This window comes from Mytilus californianus, unplaced genomic scaffold (assembly GCF_021869535.1).
Source record: "Mytilus californianus isolate M0D057914Y unplaced genomic scaffold, xbMytCali1.0.p SCAF_1, whole genome shotgun sequence".
Classification (NCBI taxonomy): Eukaryota; Metazoa; Mollusca; class Bivalvia; order Mytilida; family Mytilidae; genus Mytilus; species Mytilus californianus.
In genome coordinates, this window is record NW_026262581.1 from 95062702 (window position 1) to 95083053 (window position 20352).

The window sequence follows — 20352 nt, forward strand, 5'->3', positions numbered from 1 at the left end:
ATTCATTTGTTGTGTATTGCGGTGTATTCTTTGAAAGAGAACGACCCTGCATACCCGAGGTATCCACTTCAGGGACTCTACCTTACTACAGAATTACCAGGCGTTGGTTCACTTTCGTTTGTAAAATTATTATACATGTTCATAATAAGAGAAAACATAACTAATTGATTTCAAAACTATGATCAACAAATGTACTTTAGACAATTCTGCATCTTTTAACACCTTGTTTGAAAAATATCTCAAAATAAATGCCTTCAAAATAATTGATTTTTAGGGTTTCTAGCATAAAGTTCACATTTTTCTGCCAATGAACCAAAGTGGCCATCATGGCTAAAAATAGAACACAAGGATAAAAGGCATTAATTGTATTATATCTTAAAAAATCATAACAGATTAAGAAAAATACATATGCTCATAATCAGAATGTCAAGATCTACCCACCTCACAATAGTTGTTGCCTTTAAAAGATGATTTTTGAAGATTTTTTTTAATGTGTTTTCCTATTACATTGTATCTCTAAAACTGTTATAAATAGGTAGAAACTGTAAACCAAAAATATTTTTTTCGGTCGTATAAAAATATACGACCTCAAAAAATTTGCGTTCGTATATTGCTATCATGTCGTCGTCGTCCGAAAACATTTGGTTTTCAGACAATAACTTTAGTATAAGTGAATGGATCTCTATGAAATTTAATCACAAGGTTCAATAGCACAAAAGGAAGGTTGGGATTGATTTTGAGGGTTATGGTCTCAACTGTTTAGGAATTAGGGGTCAAAAAGGGGCCAAAAAGGCATTTTTCTAGTTTCCAGACAATAACTTGTGTATAAGTGTATTGATTTCTATGAAATTTTACCACAAGGTTCCATACCACAAAGGGAAGGTTGGGTTTGACTTTGGGGGCTTTGGCTCAAACTGTTCAGGGGAAAAGGGGCAAAAAAGGGGGAGGGGTACAAAGTTTTTCTGGTTTCCGGACAAATAGTTAAGTATTAGTCAATGGATCTCTATGAAATTGTACCACAATGTTCCATACCACACACAGAAGGTTGGGGTCGAGTTTGTGGGTTATGGCTTTCATTGTTAAGAAACTAGAGGCCAAATAGGGACCATAGAAGACTTTTCTATTATTGGCTAAGCTTGTTCTAACATAAATTATTTCTGATCTATATAAAGAAACAACAAATACTGATATGGCAGGAGATACACACCAAACAGGGTGTGTAAATTATTATATTTAGTTTGTAAACAGATTTACTAAGTATTTCGTAACAGCAAAGTATTGCACAACAGCAAGAAATCTTCAATTGAAAATGAATACAAATCTTTTAACCAATTTCAATGAGGATTAATTTATAGTCTTGAATTGTTTGATGTTTTTACCATGTATTACTATATTGGATATTTGGACATTTTTAAATAGGTCTACATTGAGGTCCATAGGGTCCAAAATTAGGCTTTGTTTGATTTCATCAAAAACTGAATTCTGGTGGTTCTATGATATGCTGAATCTAACTGTCCATTCAGATTTTTAATTTTGTGCCCTGTTTTCAAATAAGTCCATATTAAAGTCCAAAGGGTCCAAAATTAAACTTTGTTTGAATTCATGTTTTTTTTTTATATGCTGAATCTAACCATGGAATTAGATTTTGGATATTGGACCATTAAGAAGATTAAATGTCCCATTTCAAATTTTTAAGTTATCTGACCACATTTATTCTGTGTCAGAAATCTATAATGTGTCGAATATTTAATCACTATCCAAAATCAGAGCTGTATCAAGCTTGAATATTGTATCCATACTTGCCCCATCTGTTCAGAATTTGACCTCTGCGGTTGTATCCAGCTGCTGCAGGCGGAGGGCATTTTTTTATCCTTTGACAGGTTTTTGAAATATGCCACATAGACGAAGCACCTAAAGACAATGTCTCACATAACATTGAAGTTCACCTTTGATCTTCATGGTCAAATAATGGAACTTTTATGACTCCACCCCAAAACTATAAATTTATTCTAGCTTGCCATGGCAAACCCTTTTCATTGCATTATGAAAGGTTTGAATTTCAGGGTGATGCCCTACCACCTCATATAATAAATAGTTAAATGTCTAAAATAAATCAGATCCCCATCCTGTATAGTCTCAATAATCTTGATAACCTTTCTAGTTTGCCATAGATTTGGTCCATGAGGACATGCCCAACTCCCTGCATATCATAATAAACACATATCATCAGTTGTGAAATATCTAGAACACTGTTCCCACCCCTATACCTTACATGTATAAAATTGAGAATGGAAATGGGGAATATGTCAAAGAGACAACAACCCGACTAAAGAGCAGACATCAGCCGAAGGCCACCAATGGGTCTTCGATGCAGCGAGAAAATCCCACACCCGTAGGTGGTCCTCAGCTGGCCCCTAAATAAAATTGTGTGCTAGTTCAATGAAAATGGATGTCACACTAAACTCCAAAACATATAAATGAACTAAAATTAAAAAAATATACTAGACTAACAAAGGCCAGAGGCTCCTGACTTGGGACAGGCGCAAAAATGCGGCAGGGTTAAACATGTTTTATATTCTTAAGTGCTTTACAGAAACCATCGACTCATTTGAATCATAAATTGTTAAATATATCAATAAAGGGTTCAGATAACCACCCCCTAAACCATATTAAATTCTGCAACCATAAACCCTGTCCAGTGAACTTTAGGCTTGTTCCTGGGGTTCATGCTTCTGCCCTCTCATATGATAAATTGTTTGAAAATCTCTACAATTGTTTAACTTGGCATCTATTTCTATGATTTAACCATTCTACTGCACCATAAGTGTTTTGACGATAACAAAAAAGTTGAATATCATGTTTAAAATAACAGTTATGATCTTCTTTCAGAGGATTGGATTGGAGACAGAATGCCATCTGACAAAGGAGGGAAGTATTTAAAAGACATTGACCTTTTGTGTTTTAGTAAGGCTATAACACCAGCACATTTACAGATAGTTGGAACATGTCTAGGATTTTCCAAAGTAGATGTAGAACACATTGAATATAAACATTTACGGGCTCCAGAGGCTGCATGCCATGACCTTCTTGTTAAATGGAGGAATAAACTTGGACATAGTGCAACAGTTGAAAAACTTATGGAGATATTTTTTATTGCGCACAAGAACACATCTGAATCTATTCATGAAGAAAAAATATGGGATGCTCTTGAAAAAATTTAAATAGGTAAAAATTTGATAGATTTAGTAAAAAAAGATTCATAAAGAGTACATTGTCAAGTATAATTGGCTATAGATATTTAAAAATACATTTTTGTATATGCTTGCCTAATAAAAACCATCTAATCCTGTATACTACAATCATTAATCTGCTATGCAGTCATACACTAGAAATTTTGTCAAAATGTATGACTGGTCAGTATGCTTCTACATGTATAATACTTTAGGAACAAATTTACTGAATTTCTAGGCAAACATGTGGCAAAAATTAAAATAGATATAGCTAAGATTGTAGAGGTTGTTATCACATAAGCATATTGACTGTTAAAGACAATAACTTTTTTCACCTTTATTTGCAAATGCATTGTATATTCAATTTGGAAAAATTTAATTCTCCCAACTTTTATTGAATCCTTGGTTGTCACAAATATTTGTATAAGGTACTTATAATCAAAGGCATATCAAATTATGTATGCATATAGTGTAGTCAGTAAATTTCATCCTTCCAGATCCTTTTGTAAGCAATCATTTCAGACAATCAACAAATCCAGTCTTTCCAATATTGTTACGTGTATCATAAGAAATATTTTCATTTATAAAAATAAGAAGACACAACTCTCCACCAGAGACCAAATGATATGAATGTTAGCAACTATAGTCACCGTAAGGCCTTCAATAATGAGCAAATCCCATACCCCATGGCAAGCTGTAAAAGGCCCTCACATGACAAATGTAAAACAAATCTTGTAGAAAACTAATGGCCTGATTTATGTACAAAACAATAAACAAAAGACAGATATGATATACAGCAACAAATGACAACCGCTGATATTACAGGCTCCTGACTTGGGACAGGCACATACAGAATGTGGCCAGGTTAAACATGTTAGTAGACACCCAACCCTTCCCTTAACCTGGGACTGTGATGCAGAAGCATAACACAAGAATTACCGGTAACTATACAAAGCAATAAACAAAAAAAACAAATATGATTAACAGCAAAAAAAGACAGCAACTTAATTACAGGCTCCTGACTTGGGACAGGCACATACAGAATGTGGGTTAAAAGGTCATGTTAGATTTTGCCATTATTTGGTGTCCTTTGTCATTATCTGTTGTTGTAAACTTTTAAAAAAAATCTGCTCCTATAAAACTATTGGGCCAAATATTACCAAACTTTACCTGAATGCTCATTAGGAAATCTAGATTAAAAAAACATTTCCTTGGATTTGATCCATCATATTTTGGCTTATATCTCTTAAAGTAGAGCAGTGACAGCAAAACAAGCTCCAGTAAAAATTATCTGCAGATCAAGGTCTGTCTCCTTTAAAATTTTAAGAAAAATATGACAACCTTTTATGTAGTTATTGCCCCTAAAATGTGAATTTTGTAGAAAATATCAGTGTTTAGCTTTCTGGAAAACTAAAACTGTTAGAACAAAACTGACATGATGATGATAAAAATGACTAATAGAACAAAACTGACATGATGAAAATGACTAACAGGTCAAGGTTTATCTACTTACTATGGAATTTTCAGGAAAATCTGACAAACTGTTTTGGAGTTATTGCCCCTAAAATATTTTATTTTTACAAATTTCTTTTCTAGCTCACTTGGCCCAGAGGGCCAAGTGAGCTTTTCTCATCACTTGGCGTCCATCATCTGTCGTCGTCTTTTAACTTTTACAAAATTCTTCTCCTCTGAAACTACTGGGCCAAATTCAACCAAACTTGGCCACAATCATCATTGGGGTATCTAGTTAAATAAATGTGTCCGATGACCCTGTCTGCCAACCACAATGGCCGACATGAGTAAAAATAGATTATAGGGGTAAAATGCAAGTTTTGTCTATTATTTTGAAAACCTTTATAAATAGAGAAAATCTGACAAAACAGAAATGTTCAGAATGTGGAGCTCTACCAATTGTCCATATACGTCAAAACTGTCAGACGACTTCTTATTGGATGTTATTGCCCTTAAATGACAAATTTTACCATTTTTTAGCTCACCGGGGCCCAAAGGGCCTCATGTGAGCTTATGCCATCACTTGGCGTCCGTCGTCGTCTGTCGTCATAAACTATTTAAAAAATCTTCTCCTCTGAAACTACTGGGCCAAATACCTTCAAACTTTAAATAAATGTTCCTTAGGGTATGTAGTTTATAAATTGTGTTGGAAGTTTTGATCCATCGACAAACATGGCCACCATGGCTAAAAATAGAACATAGGGGTCAAATGCAGTTTTTGGCTTATATCTCAAAAACTAAAGCTTTTAGAGCAAATCTGACATGGGGTAAAATTGTTCAATTGGTCAAGATCTATCAGCTCTAAAATTTTCAGACGAATGGAACAACCCATTGTTGGGTTGCTGCCACTAAATTGGTAGTTTTAAGGAAATTTTGCAGTTTTTTGTTATTATCTTGAATATTGTTATAGATAGATATAATCTGTTACAGCAATAATGTTCAGCAAAGTAAGATCTACAAAAAAGTAAATATGACCAAAATTGTCAATTGACCCCTTAAGGAGTAATTGCCCTTTAAAGAAAATTTTACACAATTTGTTCATCAAGTTTGCTAACATTTAAAAATCTTCTCCTCTGAAACTATTGTGCTTATACTTCTTAACTTTAAATAAATGTTCCTTTAGGAATTTAGTTTATGATTATATCCGAATTTTTGATCAATCAACAAACATGGCCGCCATGGCTAAAAATAGAACATAGGGGTCAAATGCAGTTCTTGGCTTATATCTCAGAAACTAAAGCATTTAGAGCAAATCTGACATGGGGTAAAATGTTTAAAAGGTCAAGATCTATCAGCCCTGAAATTTTCAGACAAACCGAACAACCCATTGGTGGGTTGCTGCCACTAAATTGATTATTTTAAGGAAATTTTGCAGTTTTTGGTTGTTATCTTGAATATTATTGAAGATAAAGATAAACTGTAAACAGCAAAAATGTCCAACAAAGTAAGATCTACAAAAAAGTTTTGTATGACCAAAATTGTCAATTGACCCCTTAAGAAGTTATTGCCCTTTAAGGACAATTATACACAAGTTGTTTATGTTTTTTAACTTTAAAAAAAGAAATGAATCTAGTATAAATTTTGTATTTTATTTCCTTGTACGTCAAGAAACATAGAAACTATGGCTAAAATGGAACATATACGTAAAATGCATTTATTTGCTTTTGAAGAAAATATGACAGATACAATGAACATTTAAGTGGCATTTTTTAGCCGCTCATTAATATGTATTGAAAAGCAAAAATAATCATTGATGAAAGATTTAACCAAAATTTTAACAGGTGATGGATTCAGGCTCTTGAGAGCCTCTTGTTTCATTTTTGCCTATTATCTTGAAAACTATAATAGATAGAGAAAAACTTTAAACTACAAAAATGATCAGCAAGACAAGTTCTACAAACAAGTCTAACATGGTTGAAACGATCAGCAGACTCCTTATTAGAGTTATTTCCCTTTGATGACATTTTTACCAATTTTTTGCATATATGCCTTAGATCTTATGAATTATCATAGATAGATAAAAACTTAAAGAAGCAAAAATGATCAGCAAAACAATATCTACAATTAAGGCAAATGGAGGAAATCATTTGACAACTCCTTATTGGAGTTATTGCCCTTTAATAACGATTTTTACCATTTTTTTGCGTTTTGCCTTATATGATAAAAATTATTATAGATAAATAGACACTTTAAATCACAAAAATGATCAGCAAGGCAAGATCTACTAACAAGTCAAATTTTGCGATATAGTTAGTAGAGTATTCTCTTTATAGGAGTGATGGCCCTTAAATGAGAATTTTGTTTACCCTCTTTTGTGTTTTGAGCAAGAAATGAAAAAGATAGAGATAAACTAAACATACTAAATGATCAGCATTACAAGATCAACAAAACAGAGATTTATGTCATGAATTTTTTTCTTGTCGACAATGTTGGAGAGTGTGCTTTGTTGAATATGCACATAGACAAAGGTGAGCGACACAGGCTATTTGGAGCCTCTAGTTTTGTTATTATCTTCAAAACAATAACAAAAAGAGAAGGCTTTTAAAAAGTAAAAATGACAATAACAATAACAATAACAATAAGATCTACATAAAAATCAAATTGGCAGAAATAGTCATTATACCCTTTAAAGGAGTTATTGCCTTTGAATGATGATTTTTGGGTAAAGATTGCATGAAATGCAATCAAAACCCTATGGTACTGACTTGATATCTAAATCTTCCAAGGTTTATCACTACTTTTTGAGATACACAAAATATAGTACATTGATCATAACATTCTGTACATCCTATCCATGAACATTTCCAGAAATTTATCAATGAAATATATGCTCTGATATTAGAGTTACAAAATGATGTTATACTTGTCAATAAAATTACATAACTTTTGCAAGGTGCAGGAATCTAAATCCGTTCTAAAAATATCAATGATGTCATTATTAAAGTCATCTTTAAAAATGGGAGTTATCTTCCTTTGTCCGGAATTGTAGTTGAATCAACAACAACCAATGCTTTATACAATGCAATATTTAATTTTACTTCCACTAATAAATTAAAGCAATCTTTACTCTTCAGTGCTTACAAGCACTTTGATTACTCTTTTTTGTAACAACTATAGTAGATAGAAAAATCTTTTAATAGTAAAAATGTTCAGCAAATGGAGGTCTGCAAACAGGTCAACATAGACAAAATTGGCAATTGACCCCTTATATGTATTTTGGCCCTTGAAATGGATTTTAAGACCCCCACTGTTAGGTGACAAGGGCATTAATTTTTATCCTTGTCTGTTCTTTAGTCCCAAAATTGTTTTCCATTTTCTCTAACTTTCATTTGTCTCAACCACTTTCACCTTCTTGAGTTATGTCCCTTAAGGTGGTACATAACACTACAGAGAGATAACTCTTTAAAAATCAGCTGAACGTTTTAATCAAGTTCTATTGTTAGGGAAATTTAAGCTTCACAATGATCAAAATTAGTGTTTGTCAAACTACTATATATCCAATGAAAATTTTCCTAGAAAGTGTGTGGTTCAAGTTTTTTGAAATTTTTATATTTATGTCAAAGGGTCAAAGTTAATATTTTGTCAAAATTTTATGAAAATTAAACGAGCCAAATTAAATTTAGTCAAGGTGATTGGTACCACCTTAATAAATCCAAAAATTGCTAAATTTGCTGTTTCTGCACTCTAACTTTAGTTTACCACAACAATGTGTTATGAAACTCATACATGATGCTCATACCACCAAACACAGATAAATTTTGTCATTTTCACTGATTTTGAGTTTTATTTTATGAATTTATGGAAATTAGCTGAATTTGCTGTTTATTTACAAGCAGGAAGGTCTGTATCCCTTTGACACATTCTTATTTTATTTTTTTTATTTTTTTATTTTTTTTTTTGCAGAAACTTTAAAAGATAGAAAAATTGTTTCAAGACAAAAATGTTCAGCACAGTTGGATCTACAAATTAGGCAACATGACCCAAATCATCAATTGAACCCTTATAGGAGTTATTGCCCTTGAAAGCTGATTTTCTTTTTGTCCCCATTTTTGCAGAAACCATAATAGATAAAGAAAAACTGTAAACAGCAAAATTGTTAAGCATAAAATCTTTAGATCTGTCACAATGGTGAAAATTGTCATTTAACTACTAACATTCTTTGCAGAAACCATAATAGATAATTGTAATTAGAAAAGATGTTAAATACAATAAGATTTACAAATAAGTCGAAACTACCCACATAGTTGAAATTGTCAACTGACTCCTTATATGAGTTATTGCCCCTGAATGACTATTTTTACCCATGTTATGATTTAGCAGAACATATGATAGATACAGAGCAACGACTTATAGCAAAATTGTTTAGCAAGACAAGATTTACACAGCAGTAAAACATGGTTTGAAATTGTCAATTGACCCTTTAGAGGAGTTATTGCCCTTGAAAGATGATTTTTACCAATGTTTGCACATTTTGCAGAAACTATGATAGATGGGGAGTAACAGTAAATAGAAAAAAATTATTTTCCCATAGCTGGGGCAAGGTTGATGAGTGCAAGGGCATTTCCACGCGACGGTGGTCCTACACACTGCATCTCTGGGGCCCTTGCTGCTCCGAGATCCTCTTCAATTATGCCTAGGATGCTGGACCCTAGTTACCGTGTGCTGTCGCGAGGAGGCATTGCAGAAGTCTTGAATAGTGTAGAGGCTATGTACTTGCAAAAAGACTTACTCACTCAGCTTTCTTTTCACCTGCAAAGCATGCTAGCCAGCTGTGGTATAAGAACCTATGGCTATAACCCACACTAGACGCATACACAATCCTGTGGCACAAACTACCAACACACACAAGCTCTACAGAAATGCCACTTAATTTTATTTACATGTAAGCAGACACAACTGATTGCAATAACAGTAAAATACATATCAAAATGGCATTTTTTTACCAAGTGAGTGATTCAGGCTTCTTGGGAGTCTTTTGTTTCATTTATTTTCTGCATATGCAGTTCTTTCTATGGTTTAAAGCCCCTTTCTCTTTGATGAAAGATTATGTTATGGGGTTTCCTACAGCAAAAAATTGGAATTTCAACCAAATCCTAAATTTAAGAAATGGTTTTATGACAAAAACAATTAAAATATTTGGTTTAATGGCAACAGTGAAAAAATATTGAAATCTGACTTAATCAGCAACCTTTTTATATATTTCATCTTAATTTTTCTACTTCATCATATATTTCTAAGCTTGAAATAGTCACATATTCCAGTTGCACATCCCTACCACTCATTTCATAGTAAGTGTCCCCCTTCCTTGCACTCCTCATGCGCCTGGTGCAGCTTTTTTTTTTTGAACGGCTGTTACTTAAATATTCTATTTTAATGATACTAAGATATATTCTAGAAATACACAAAAATTTGTAATTTTGAAAGGGGAGGTAGCTTGTAGAAAAATGATACTTATATGATATGTATGTAATAGCATACTTTCATTTCATAAAAAGAAATTTTTTCAGTATGTTTATAAAAAGTGCAATTTTCCTCCTGTTTTGTTCTCTTGGTAACTTGAGGACAAATATTTTGATTTGTTATCTGAACACCACTTAAGGTGGTACCCAACACCTTGACTAATATTAATTTGGCTCGTTTAATTTTCATAAAATTTGGACAAAATGTTAACTTTGACCCTTTGACAAAAATATAAAATTTTCACAAAATTTGAACCAACCACTTTATCAGAAATATTTCATTGGTTATATAGCAGTTTGACAAACACTAATTTTGATCATTGAGAAGCTTAATATTTCCTTAACAATACAACGTAATTAAAACGTTTAGCTGATTTTTACAGAGTTATCTCCCTGAGTGTTAGGTACCACCTTAACGTTACATTATTGTTCTCTGTTGCAATTAACGGTTGATATCACCAAGATCTTGGATAATTTCAATTTGCATTTAATTTTTTTTTGGCAGGAGTTATGTTCCTTGGAAATAAAAATTTTATGGAAAAATACATTGTTTACGCAAACTGATGCCTACATTTCTTGTAGGATATTTATTAAAATGTTTTAAAGAACCTATCTAAATATGTTGGATTTATTGTCCTTTGAAAGTAAAATATATGCAGCATGGACCATTGGAATGCTGTTGTATTGCATTTATAAAAATTGCATGACCTTTTTTGCTGACTGTTTATTTCCATCACAATTGGGCCCAGTAAGGATCATAATAACACTATTGAATAATTTGCATTTAAACAGTTTAAAAAAAGCTTTTATAATACTTGTTCAGTTGAATTGATGTATCACAGATGAGAGAATGTATCACATTTCAATAAAACTGGTAAATATAAAGTGTGAAACCTTATTTTGAAAAAAGATTGAAGACCCCATCTTTCAGTATAGTAATGCAGCTTCTGTCAAGACACAAAATTTAATGTAATTGTTTGTATGAAACATCATTATGCTTTATAAAAACCAATTTTTCTTACACAAACTTGAGTTTAAGCGTGACACATCATTATTCTGTAACCAACCTATTTTTCTTACAGAAACTTGAGTTGAAGATAGAGTGACAAAAGGAAAAGAAAGTGGACAACAATTGATCTACATCTGTTATACTTCAATGAAGTAATGAATCTATTCAACAAGACATGGTTGCCATTTTTCTAAGACTTTTTTCAATAGACAAATAGAATATAAAATACCAGAACAAGGTCATAATATCAACTGGTTTGGATTTTCTTAAGAATTGAAAAATTAATGACCGTTCATTAAGTAGTTGTTTGAAGAAAAAATTATACAGTATTACATCAGGACTTTCATGAATCTATCCACATTGTAATGAATAAGGGAGTTCTGGTTATAGTGTACATTTATTTTCTTTAGAGTTATATTTACTATGAATTTGAAATTAGAATAATACTTAAAATTGCCATCCTGTGACTCTTTTCACAAAAATATTAAAATTTATCGTAAGTTATACTGAAATGTGTATGACTTACAAGTATTTTTACTCTTAAGATTTTTTGTTAAAAGAGCCGCAGTCCTCTTTGAAATTGTTTTGTTTTAACATGAATTAAGAGAATCAAATTTTGTATTTGAGTTTGAATATGGCTAAAATGGATAACCAGACACAAAGACGCTTCTGTTCAAAATATTTCTTGCTTTAAAAGTCTGCATGAAATGTGTTTTGAAAGTATCATGATTGTGTGTAATTAAATACTGTAATCAGGGTTAAACACTTATTTGAAACAGGCAGCATATTATGGGGTAAAGATGGTTTTTATACGACCACAAAAATTTTTGTGGTCGTATATTGGTATGTCGTTGTCGTCGTCGTCGTCGTCGTCCGAAGCCACATTGGTTTTTCGCACTATAACTTTAGTTAAGTGAATGGATCTCTATGAAATTTTACCATAAGGTTAAATACCACAAAAGGAAGGTTGGGATTGATTTTGGGGGTTATGGTACCAACAGTTAAGGAATAAGGGGCCAAAAATAAGCATTTTCTTGTTTCCAGACAATAACTTGTGAAACGGTGTATGGATCTCTCTGAAATTATACCACAAGTTTCCATACCACAAAGGGATGGTTAGGATTTGCTTTGGGGGGTTATGGCTCAAAAGGTTTAGGAATTAGGGGCAAAAAAAGGGGGAAAAACAAGGTTGTCCTGGTTAATGGACAAATACTTTAGTACAAAACATAATTTAAAGCAGTGTAAGGGAGATAAATCAAATACATCATTTGAATTACCTCCCTTACACTGCTTTTAAATTATGTATAAAGTAATGGTTAATGAACAATTAAGACAATTTAAAACAGTGTAAGGGAGGTAATCCAAATACAACGTTTTGATTACTTCCCTTACACTGCTTTTAAATTATGTTTAAAGAAATGCATATTTATAAAGGAAGACCAGTAAAAATATCTGCAGATGTTGCATCTTTTATTTTTACAAAAAAATCCATATGAAAGATTTGACACCATATTTTAAATTCTATTATAAAATAGATTAAGTTAGCACTATGGTAAATTTAAATGGGTAATTATGGTTGCAAACTCCATTGGAAATTTGAATTGAGATTATGACCATATCTTGAGGGAAAGAATTTATTTGGGGGAAAGGGGGGGGGGGGGGGGGGGAGGGGGGGGGGGGGGAGGGGGGATAAAAAGAAATTGCAGGCGGTCAAATTTTTCTCATTTCAGATTTCAGAAATTAAAAATAATTATTCTTCAAATATTATTTTTTTTTCAAATTTCAAATATTGAAAAATTTCAAGAAGTAATCTTTAAGTGCACAGTATGGCACATTAGATTTGTAAAATCTTTGACCACATTTATTTATTTGTAATGCCGAATCTAACTGTGTATTTAGATTTTTAATTTTGGGTCCAGTTTTCAAATTGGTCTACATTAAGGTCCAATGAGTCCAAAATTAAACTTAGTTTGATTTTAACAAAAATTGAATATATGGGGTTCTTTGATATGCTGAATCTAAACATGTATTTAGATTTTTTATTTGTGGGCCCCGCTATCAAATTGGTTCATGTTGAGGTCAAAAGGGTCCAAATTTAAACTTTGTTTGATTTCATCAAAAATTGAATTATTGGGGTTCTTTGATATGCCAAATCTAACCGTGTATTTAGATTTTTAATTTTGGGTCCCGTTTTTTAAATTGGTCTACATTAAGGTCCAAAGGGTTCAAAATTAAACTTAGTTTGATTTTAGCAAAAATTGAATTCTTGGGGTTCTTTGATATGCTGAATCTAAACATGTGTTTAGATTTTTGATTATGGGCCCAGTTTTCAAGTTGGTCCAAGTTGGGATCCAAAATTAAACCTTGTTTGATTTCAACAAAAATTGAATACATGGGGGTTCTTTGATATGCTGAATCTAACCATGTATTTTGATTTTTGGGCCCCTTTATCAAATTTGGAACACATTGAGGTCAAAAGGGTCCAAAATTAAACTTTGTTTGATTTCATCAAAAATTGAGTTCTTTGGACTCTTTGATATGCTGAATCTAACCATGTATTTAGATTTTGGATATTGAACCATAATTGGTAAATTAAAATTTTTTTAAGTTCTTAACACATTCATTCTGTGTCAGAAACCTATGCTGTGTCAAATAGTTAATCACAATCCAAATTCAGAGCTGTATCAAGCTTGAATGTTGTGTCCATACTTTCCCCAACTGTTCAGGATTCGACCTCTGCGGTCGTATCAAGCTGCGCCCAGCGGAGCATTTTATTCAAGCTGTCTTAATACCTATTATGGCTCTCATGGCAACTGTTTTGTGCTTTATGTTATTGATACAGATTTAAATGATCTCCCAACAAACTCAACAATTTCTTATTTAATATTAAGTACTTAATTGTTGAGAAATCGATGGAAGAAAATATAGAAAATTATGTTTTTTTTTAGCTATACTGTGGATTCATTTATTTTCGTGGGTACCAATTTTCGTGGATTAACGAAACCTTACCAGTTCGTTGATATTTGATTTTGTGGTTTTGCCGAATTCCACATACAAACCTATAGGAAACTTGTCATTCATTGAACATTTAATATCGTGGTTTGCCTGTACCCATGAAATCCACGAAAATTGGTATCCAACGAATAATAATGAATCCACAGTATTATATTTATTACTTTTTATAACTTAAATTTTTATGCATATTGTTTTACTTTGTGTGGTATATATGTACATCTGTTGGTCTGCATATCATGTTTAGAATATTATAATCTCACCAACAAAAAATTGCAGAATCTTGCAACTTGGCATAATTTTCATGCTTAAAATGTATATTGTTCCTTAGGTTTTATATTTTGATATATGGCCTAAGGACAAATTATGGGAAAAATAAATTTCTTGATAACCAGTAAATCGGTAAAACTCTCCCAGCTACTAAGGATAAAAAAATAGAAACTTAAATGACAAATCAATTTACATATGCAAACTTATGGGGTATTGGAAATTTCATGCAGCCCATTGGGGATCATCAGAGAGGAACTGTTGTTCTAAACCACTCTTATACCATTTAAGATAGTATCCGGTTATCCAGTTAATACTTTAATCATTGCTTAATTTATATTGTTTATATATATATATATATGAATATAGGAATTAAAACATGGTCTTGGAAATTTTGTATGGCCCATGGTGGCAGGGTCTTAAAAATTGATTCTACCCTGTCACTTGGATATGTAGCCAGTTGATGACAAGATGTCAAATAGATAAACTATGTTTTAGACAATTCAGGTTTTATGACGGATTATATTTCAAAATTTAAAAAAACAAACTTGGTAACTCACTTCAAATGAATTCATTAGTTGTATTATGTCATCTGTGACTTTGATTGCAAAAAGTTGCCAATTGATAAACTTGTTACATAAAAAGCTTGAGAAAATTGTATTTCAAATCTCCCAAGCAATATTTTTGTGACATGTTCTTTATAGAATGTTGCCATTGTGTATAATGCCTAATCAATATATTTTTACTTTGTTGCATGTTTTAATACATAGACATTAAAAGAAAATTGAAACAAATAGGATTAGGGGGTATCCTGGGGTTTTAGTTAAAGGTTTATTGTACAAAAAAATAAATAAGATTTTGCAGTATATTTTGTTAGTAATCAAGTACACCAACAATACTGTTTATTTCTGTGTTCTTTTTGTTTATCTGTTTGTTGTGTTATGTTTTGTTTTTGTTATGTTTTGCAAAATACCTAATGGTGGAATCGTTTTCTCTACTGGCATAACTAGCTGTCATATACAATAAAAAATACTTTGAAGTAGGTAGGGGATGAAGTATAAAGAGAATACTTGAGGAGGTAAATTTTTTTCCCATAAAATTCTTATTTAATTTCAAGATCATCACAAAAAAAGGTTTTTACAGTTGTGCCATTTATATTATTTTTTAAGAATTAATTGGAATTTAAATGCTGTAAGTTTTTATGGCACTGCCTTAATTTTTTTCTTGAAAAAGGAATGGTGCAAAACTTACTTTACTTCTTTCTATATACCCCATACCCCTGCTGCATTATAAAAAGATTTTAGTAGCTTACTACTGTTAGCCCTGTTTAACTATGTGTTATCTTATCGAGAATGTCTGTCATAATGTTGTCACATGTTTAGACGTGTATAATAAAATAAAAATTTGATGTGGCGGTATGGTAATTAACATTATTATCCTGTACGACAGACAAAATAGCTATTCTGAAAGGTACACCATCTACTTGCCACTATACATCATGTACTGTGTTACAACCCTAGATAAAGCCGATGAGGAAACTTCAAGGCATAACTCAACTGACTAAAACTACATTTTTATATAGCCTAGTTAGTGGAGTGGGCTAGGGCACTGGACACAGTGCAGGCTGCGTTGCAACGATGTCACAGAAGCAAGAGTTGGAATCCCGATGAGGGAAGAACAAAAATTTGCTAATGCAAATTTGCACATCTAACAATGTTGGGCTAAATTTGAGACAAATTATATGGCATGGCAGTCAGCAGGGTTTAAGAAAATCAGTTGTTTGACCTGCTAGTCAAATGCAAAATATACTTTTTCATTTTTTGGTCTTTTGGAAAATGTTGTTTCTGCTGTATTTAGACCCCTCTACCAAGAAATTTGTTCTGCATGCACACATATAAAAATTGTGGTTTTTATCCAACGCAATCATAGGTTTGAACGTTGTTTTCAATTTAGACTTGTTTTTATATATATATATATATATATATACATACAATGTATATTATATTTTTTTTATTTTTCCAGAGTTTTTCTTTTGATACAATTGTACTTGTAATATGAGCTTTAAATGACATGCAACAATATGTTGTCCCTTTTATGTTATTGCAGTATTACAACATGAATTTTCAACAACAATATTTTATTATATAAAAAACATAACTTTTCTGCATTTTGCTGATGACATTTAAAGTGTTCATCAGTTTTGAAAACTGATGAACAATGGAAGATATTCATTCAAATGGTATACCCATTTTTTTGTATAACTTTTTCAATAAACATACAACAAAATTATAAATAGATGTACCATCAACATTTTTGATTGGAATGACATTTTGTAATTGTTGGAATGCACATCTTGTGCAATGAAATTGGGTCCACTATTGTAACTTTTTATATGTAATGTATTGATTGATTTATTATCTCTTGCATGTATAATTGTATTGCTGTGCCAATTCAGGAAATCACTTTGTCACTTTGCAGCTTCAATTCACTTCTACTTTAAACTGATCAGCCAATTAATAGAAAAAGCTAAGGCTATTGCTTGTGCATATATGAGGCAGACATAGAGTAATGATAATATATGTACCATTCAATTCAAATGATTATATTTTGTTTCAAAAGATGTTAGGCAAAATCAAACTTATCCTATTAATTAGTTTGAAAAAAGTACTTCATCAGGACAATTTGAATTTGTTAAATCTATTGGTATTGAATGAACAAAGCTCCATTGAAGTGCACAAGAAAAACATGGCAAGAATCAAACATTAAAGATTGATTCTTTTCAGTCAAGCTTGTTTTGTGTATTGCGCTATAATACCTAAAGTACCAGTAAAAACAAAGTTGCTTTGAATTGCTTAACATTTTATTCTGAAATTTCTTCAATAGCAGATGAAAACTATTTCTCTGTGTTAAAATGTGAAGAACGTGCTATTGATTTGGCAGTCTATATCAAGATCTACAGCCAAACCATCGTATACATTCCTTTACATTAAGTAAGATATATAGACTATTCTCAATTTCACAAGATCCCAATGTTTCTGTTCTTGATTTATTTGGTTTAGAACACTAATTAAATTTGACATTAACGTTTAACTATAAGCAAAAACCACTGAAAACTATGTTTGTTTTTAGCAATTAGTATGATACTGAATGGTTTATCACAGAATGAATCTATTTAGTATTAATTATTTTGACTTGAAGTGAGCGAAATTGAATAATAAAAATTATTGCAATGTTCATTCATAATATTTATATTTTGTTTTGCATCAGTAAATTACCCTCCACCTTCAAAGAAAGAAAACATTTTGTATATTTTGGTATAGAAAAAAAGTATAACAAAAATACCGAACTCCAATGACAGAATTAAATGCTATCAATCAACTGAACAAGTAAAAAACAACTGCCATATTCCTGACTTGGTACAGTCATTTTCCGAGTAAATGGTGGGTTAAACCTGGTTTTATAGCTAGCTTAACTTCCCACTTGTATGACAGTTGTTTATAGTTCCTTTATGTTGACAAAATTGTGTGAGCAACCCAAAAAAGACCTAATAGGTTAATGTAACAATAAAGAAAGGAATATTTGTTCAATCGTATTTGTACCAAACATTTTACTAGGTCAGAGGGACATTTGGATTTAATAGATCTTGCTATGTGTTTATTTTACCCACTTGGTTGATATAAAACTTTTTTCTTGATGCAAAACAAAAACGTAGTATGTACGAAATAACCCTCATGATATTTACTAATATTCACTTAATTTAGGTGACATTTTGTCCATTTAATGCATGTTTGCTTTTGAAACCATTGAGATAGCTTCACCTAGCTAAAACTAATCTATGCTTTAATAATCTTAAGCCAGATATCTTTGATGTATTTTTCTTCTTAAATGATTAATATTTCATCCAATTCATACCACTGTTTATATAGCCAGACAATGGTTAAATAGTTTCTCTGCACTGACCATAGTCTGTAGAAATCAATTAAGGATGATGTATTCCTGGTGCTTCTTTAAGAAGGAAATATTCGACTGTTCATTCCATTGTTATGAATTTCTAAATGAGAATACAGACTACTAGGAGGAATCAGTCTTTTATTAAATGTTGAGCATAATTTTAGCAAAGTTTTCATAATATATCATTGTTTATAACATATTACAATGTGAACGATTTTTGTACAAGAGTGCTTTTTAATAAAACATAAGTATCATGTTGATTGTATTTAATAAAAATCACCATCTTTATGATTCAGAAGGTATAAGTAACGTTTCTGATTAAGTCCTTTCAGAATCAGCACTAAAGCTGTTACATTATCAGCAATTCGTCCAAGTTGAAACCAACCACATCAGAAGTCAGGGTGCTCACCTGAAATGTGGTAGGGCATTAGGTTGATCATTGGCTGGTCAAACCAAGACTTTAAAATTGGTTTTACTGCTTACTTCTAACATATGGCATTTCATAGTAGGAGCAATGACTAGTTTGCTTGGAGTCAAAATAATGTGTCTTAATTGGAGTACGGTGATATGTCTGTGGACTATTTATTACCTAATTACCTAGCTAATTCAAAATGTTCTATGCATGTCGGTCCCAAGCAGAATGTATTCATATCTCATTAAAATGGCATCGTCCTGAATATGCATTTAAAATATTCCTCTGGACATACATTGTCTTAGTCGAACATTCATTAAATGGCAAAATTGTTATAATCGATCATGATCATTAAAAATGAGAAGGATATTATCATTTGCTGAAAGTGTACCTGATTGGCTTCCAAATTTCCACATTGTGTCAGATGTGGCAGTGATGATATATCATTAATACGATAATCTGTTTTCAGGGAGGATAGGATAATGCATTAACATAAAACCCGACCTGTTAAGGCACATGTGCACCTTTTTATACGTCAGCTGCGAACTCCCTCGAAGATCAAAGGAAACAATCCCATTCATATTACTATGAGTATTAACAAGTTATAAGTGAGAAATACTTTTACCAATAGATTTTAAAAGTTTGACCATTCAAATCCTTCCTCAAAAAAATTGGTATCGTTAATGTTATATATTTTTTTTATTTTTTATGACCTTTTATACGTTCTCAGACATCTTAACAGTAAGTAAAAGTATATTTTATTTTACACAAAAGCATAGATAGAAAAGAACAGCATATTTAAAGAAAAAATAAACAAAAAAAAAGGCTGAAGATACCAAGCGAATAATAAGAATTAAAAAAAAACTCTTCAAAATACTACATAGAAGACTAATCCAACATAAACCCGAAAGAATACGAAGATCTTGCTCATCATGTCGTGTTGCTCATGGTAAGCAAAAACTCTATGGCAAGTCTAATTATGTGATATCACAATCGGAAAGAGGACGGGATTTTGGCCACGACAATTGAAACATGTCTGTTTTTATCTGTGACAGATATTCCATAACGGCCAAGCAACTCTAATGGCGTGCGTAAACATTTTTGAAGGGATGACTTTAATAATATAAATGGTACCACTTTTACTGCACAAGATGCGCATTGCGACAATTAATTACTCTTCAGTGGTGACAGGTCAAAATATATGAAAATCCAAAACCTAGTACACACGTTGAAGAGCTGATCAAACAAAAAAGGAACTAAAGTATAGTCAAATCCAGACAAGAAATCAGAGCTTTGCATGAGGGTGCTATATTCCTTAACTTCAAATGATTTCCAAAATTTTATAACTGAATTTCAATTAAAATAATATCATATAAGCCTTAACACTAGGAATCCTTGGTACAGTATCTTTGTTATGACTGTTATCGGAAACGCAAGCTCTGAAATTTCGTATCAACTGGGATATGTTTTCTCAATACCTGCATGCGCTGCTTGAATGCT

General features: G+C 31.8%; 1 protein-coding gene across 2 annotated transcripts in view; it reads left to right on the forward strand.

The window, feature by feature from the left end:
- Positions 1 to 20352, forward strand: part of LOC127710717 (uncharacterized) — a 132056-nt gene that overhangs the window by 11106 nt on the left and 100598 nt on the right. The window contains exons 3-4 of one of the 2 annotated variants that reach the window (XR_007986294.1): positions 2890 to 3225; positions 11284 to 12398. Coding sequence is in view for 1 of the 2 variants with exons in the window: in XM_052216668.1 (XP_052072628.1) it covers positions 2890 to 3221 (332 nt within the window). In the remaining variant the exon portion in view is untranslated. Of the gene's footprint in view, positions 1 to 2889; positions 3226 to 11283; positions 18699 to 20352 lie in introns of those variants that run through there. The other variant, XM_052216668.1, reaches the window with a different exon arrangement.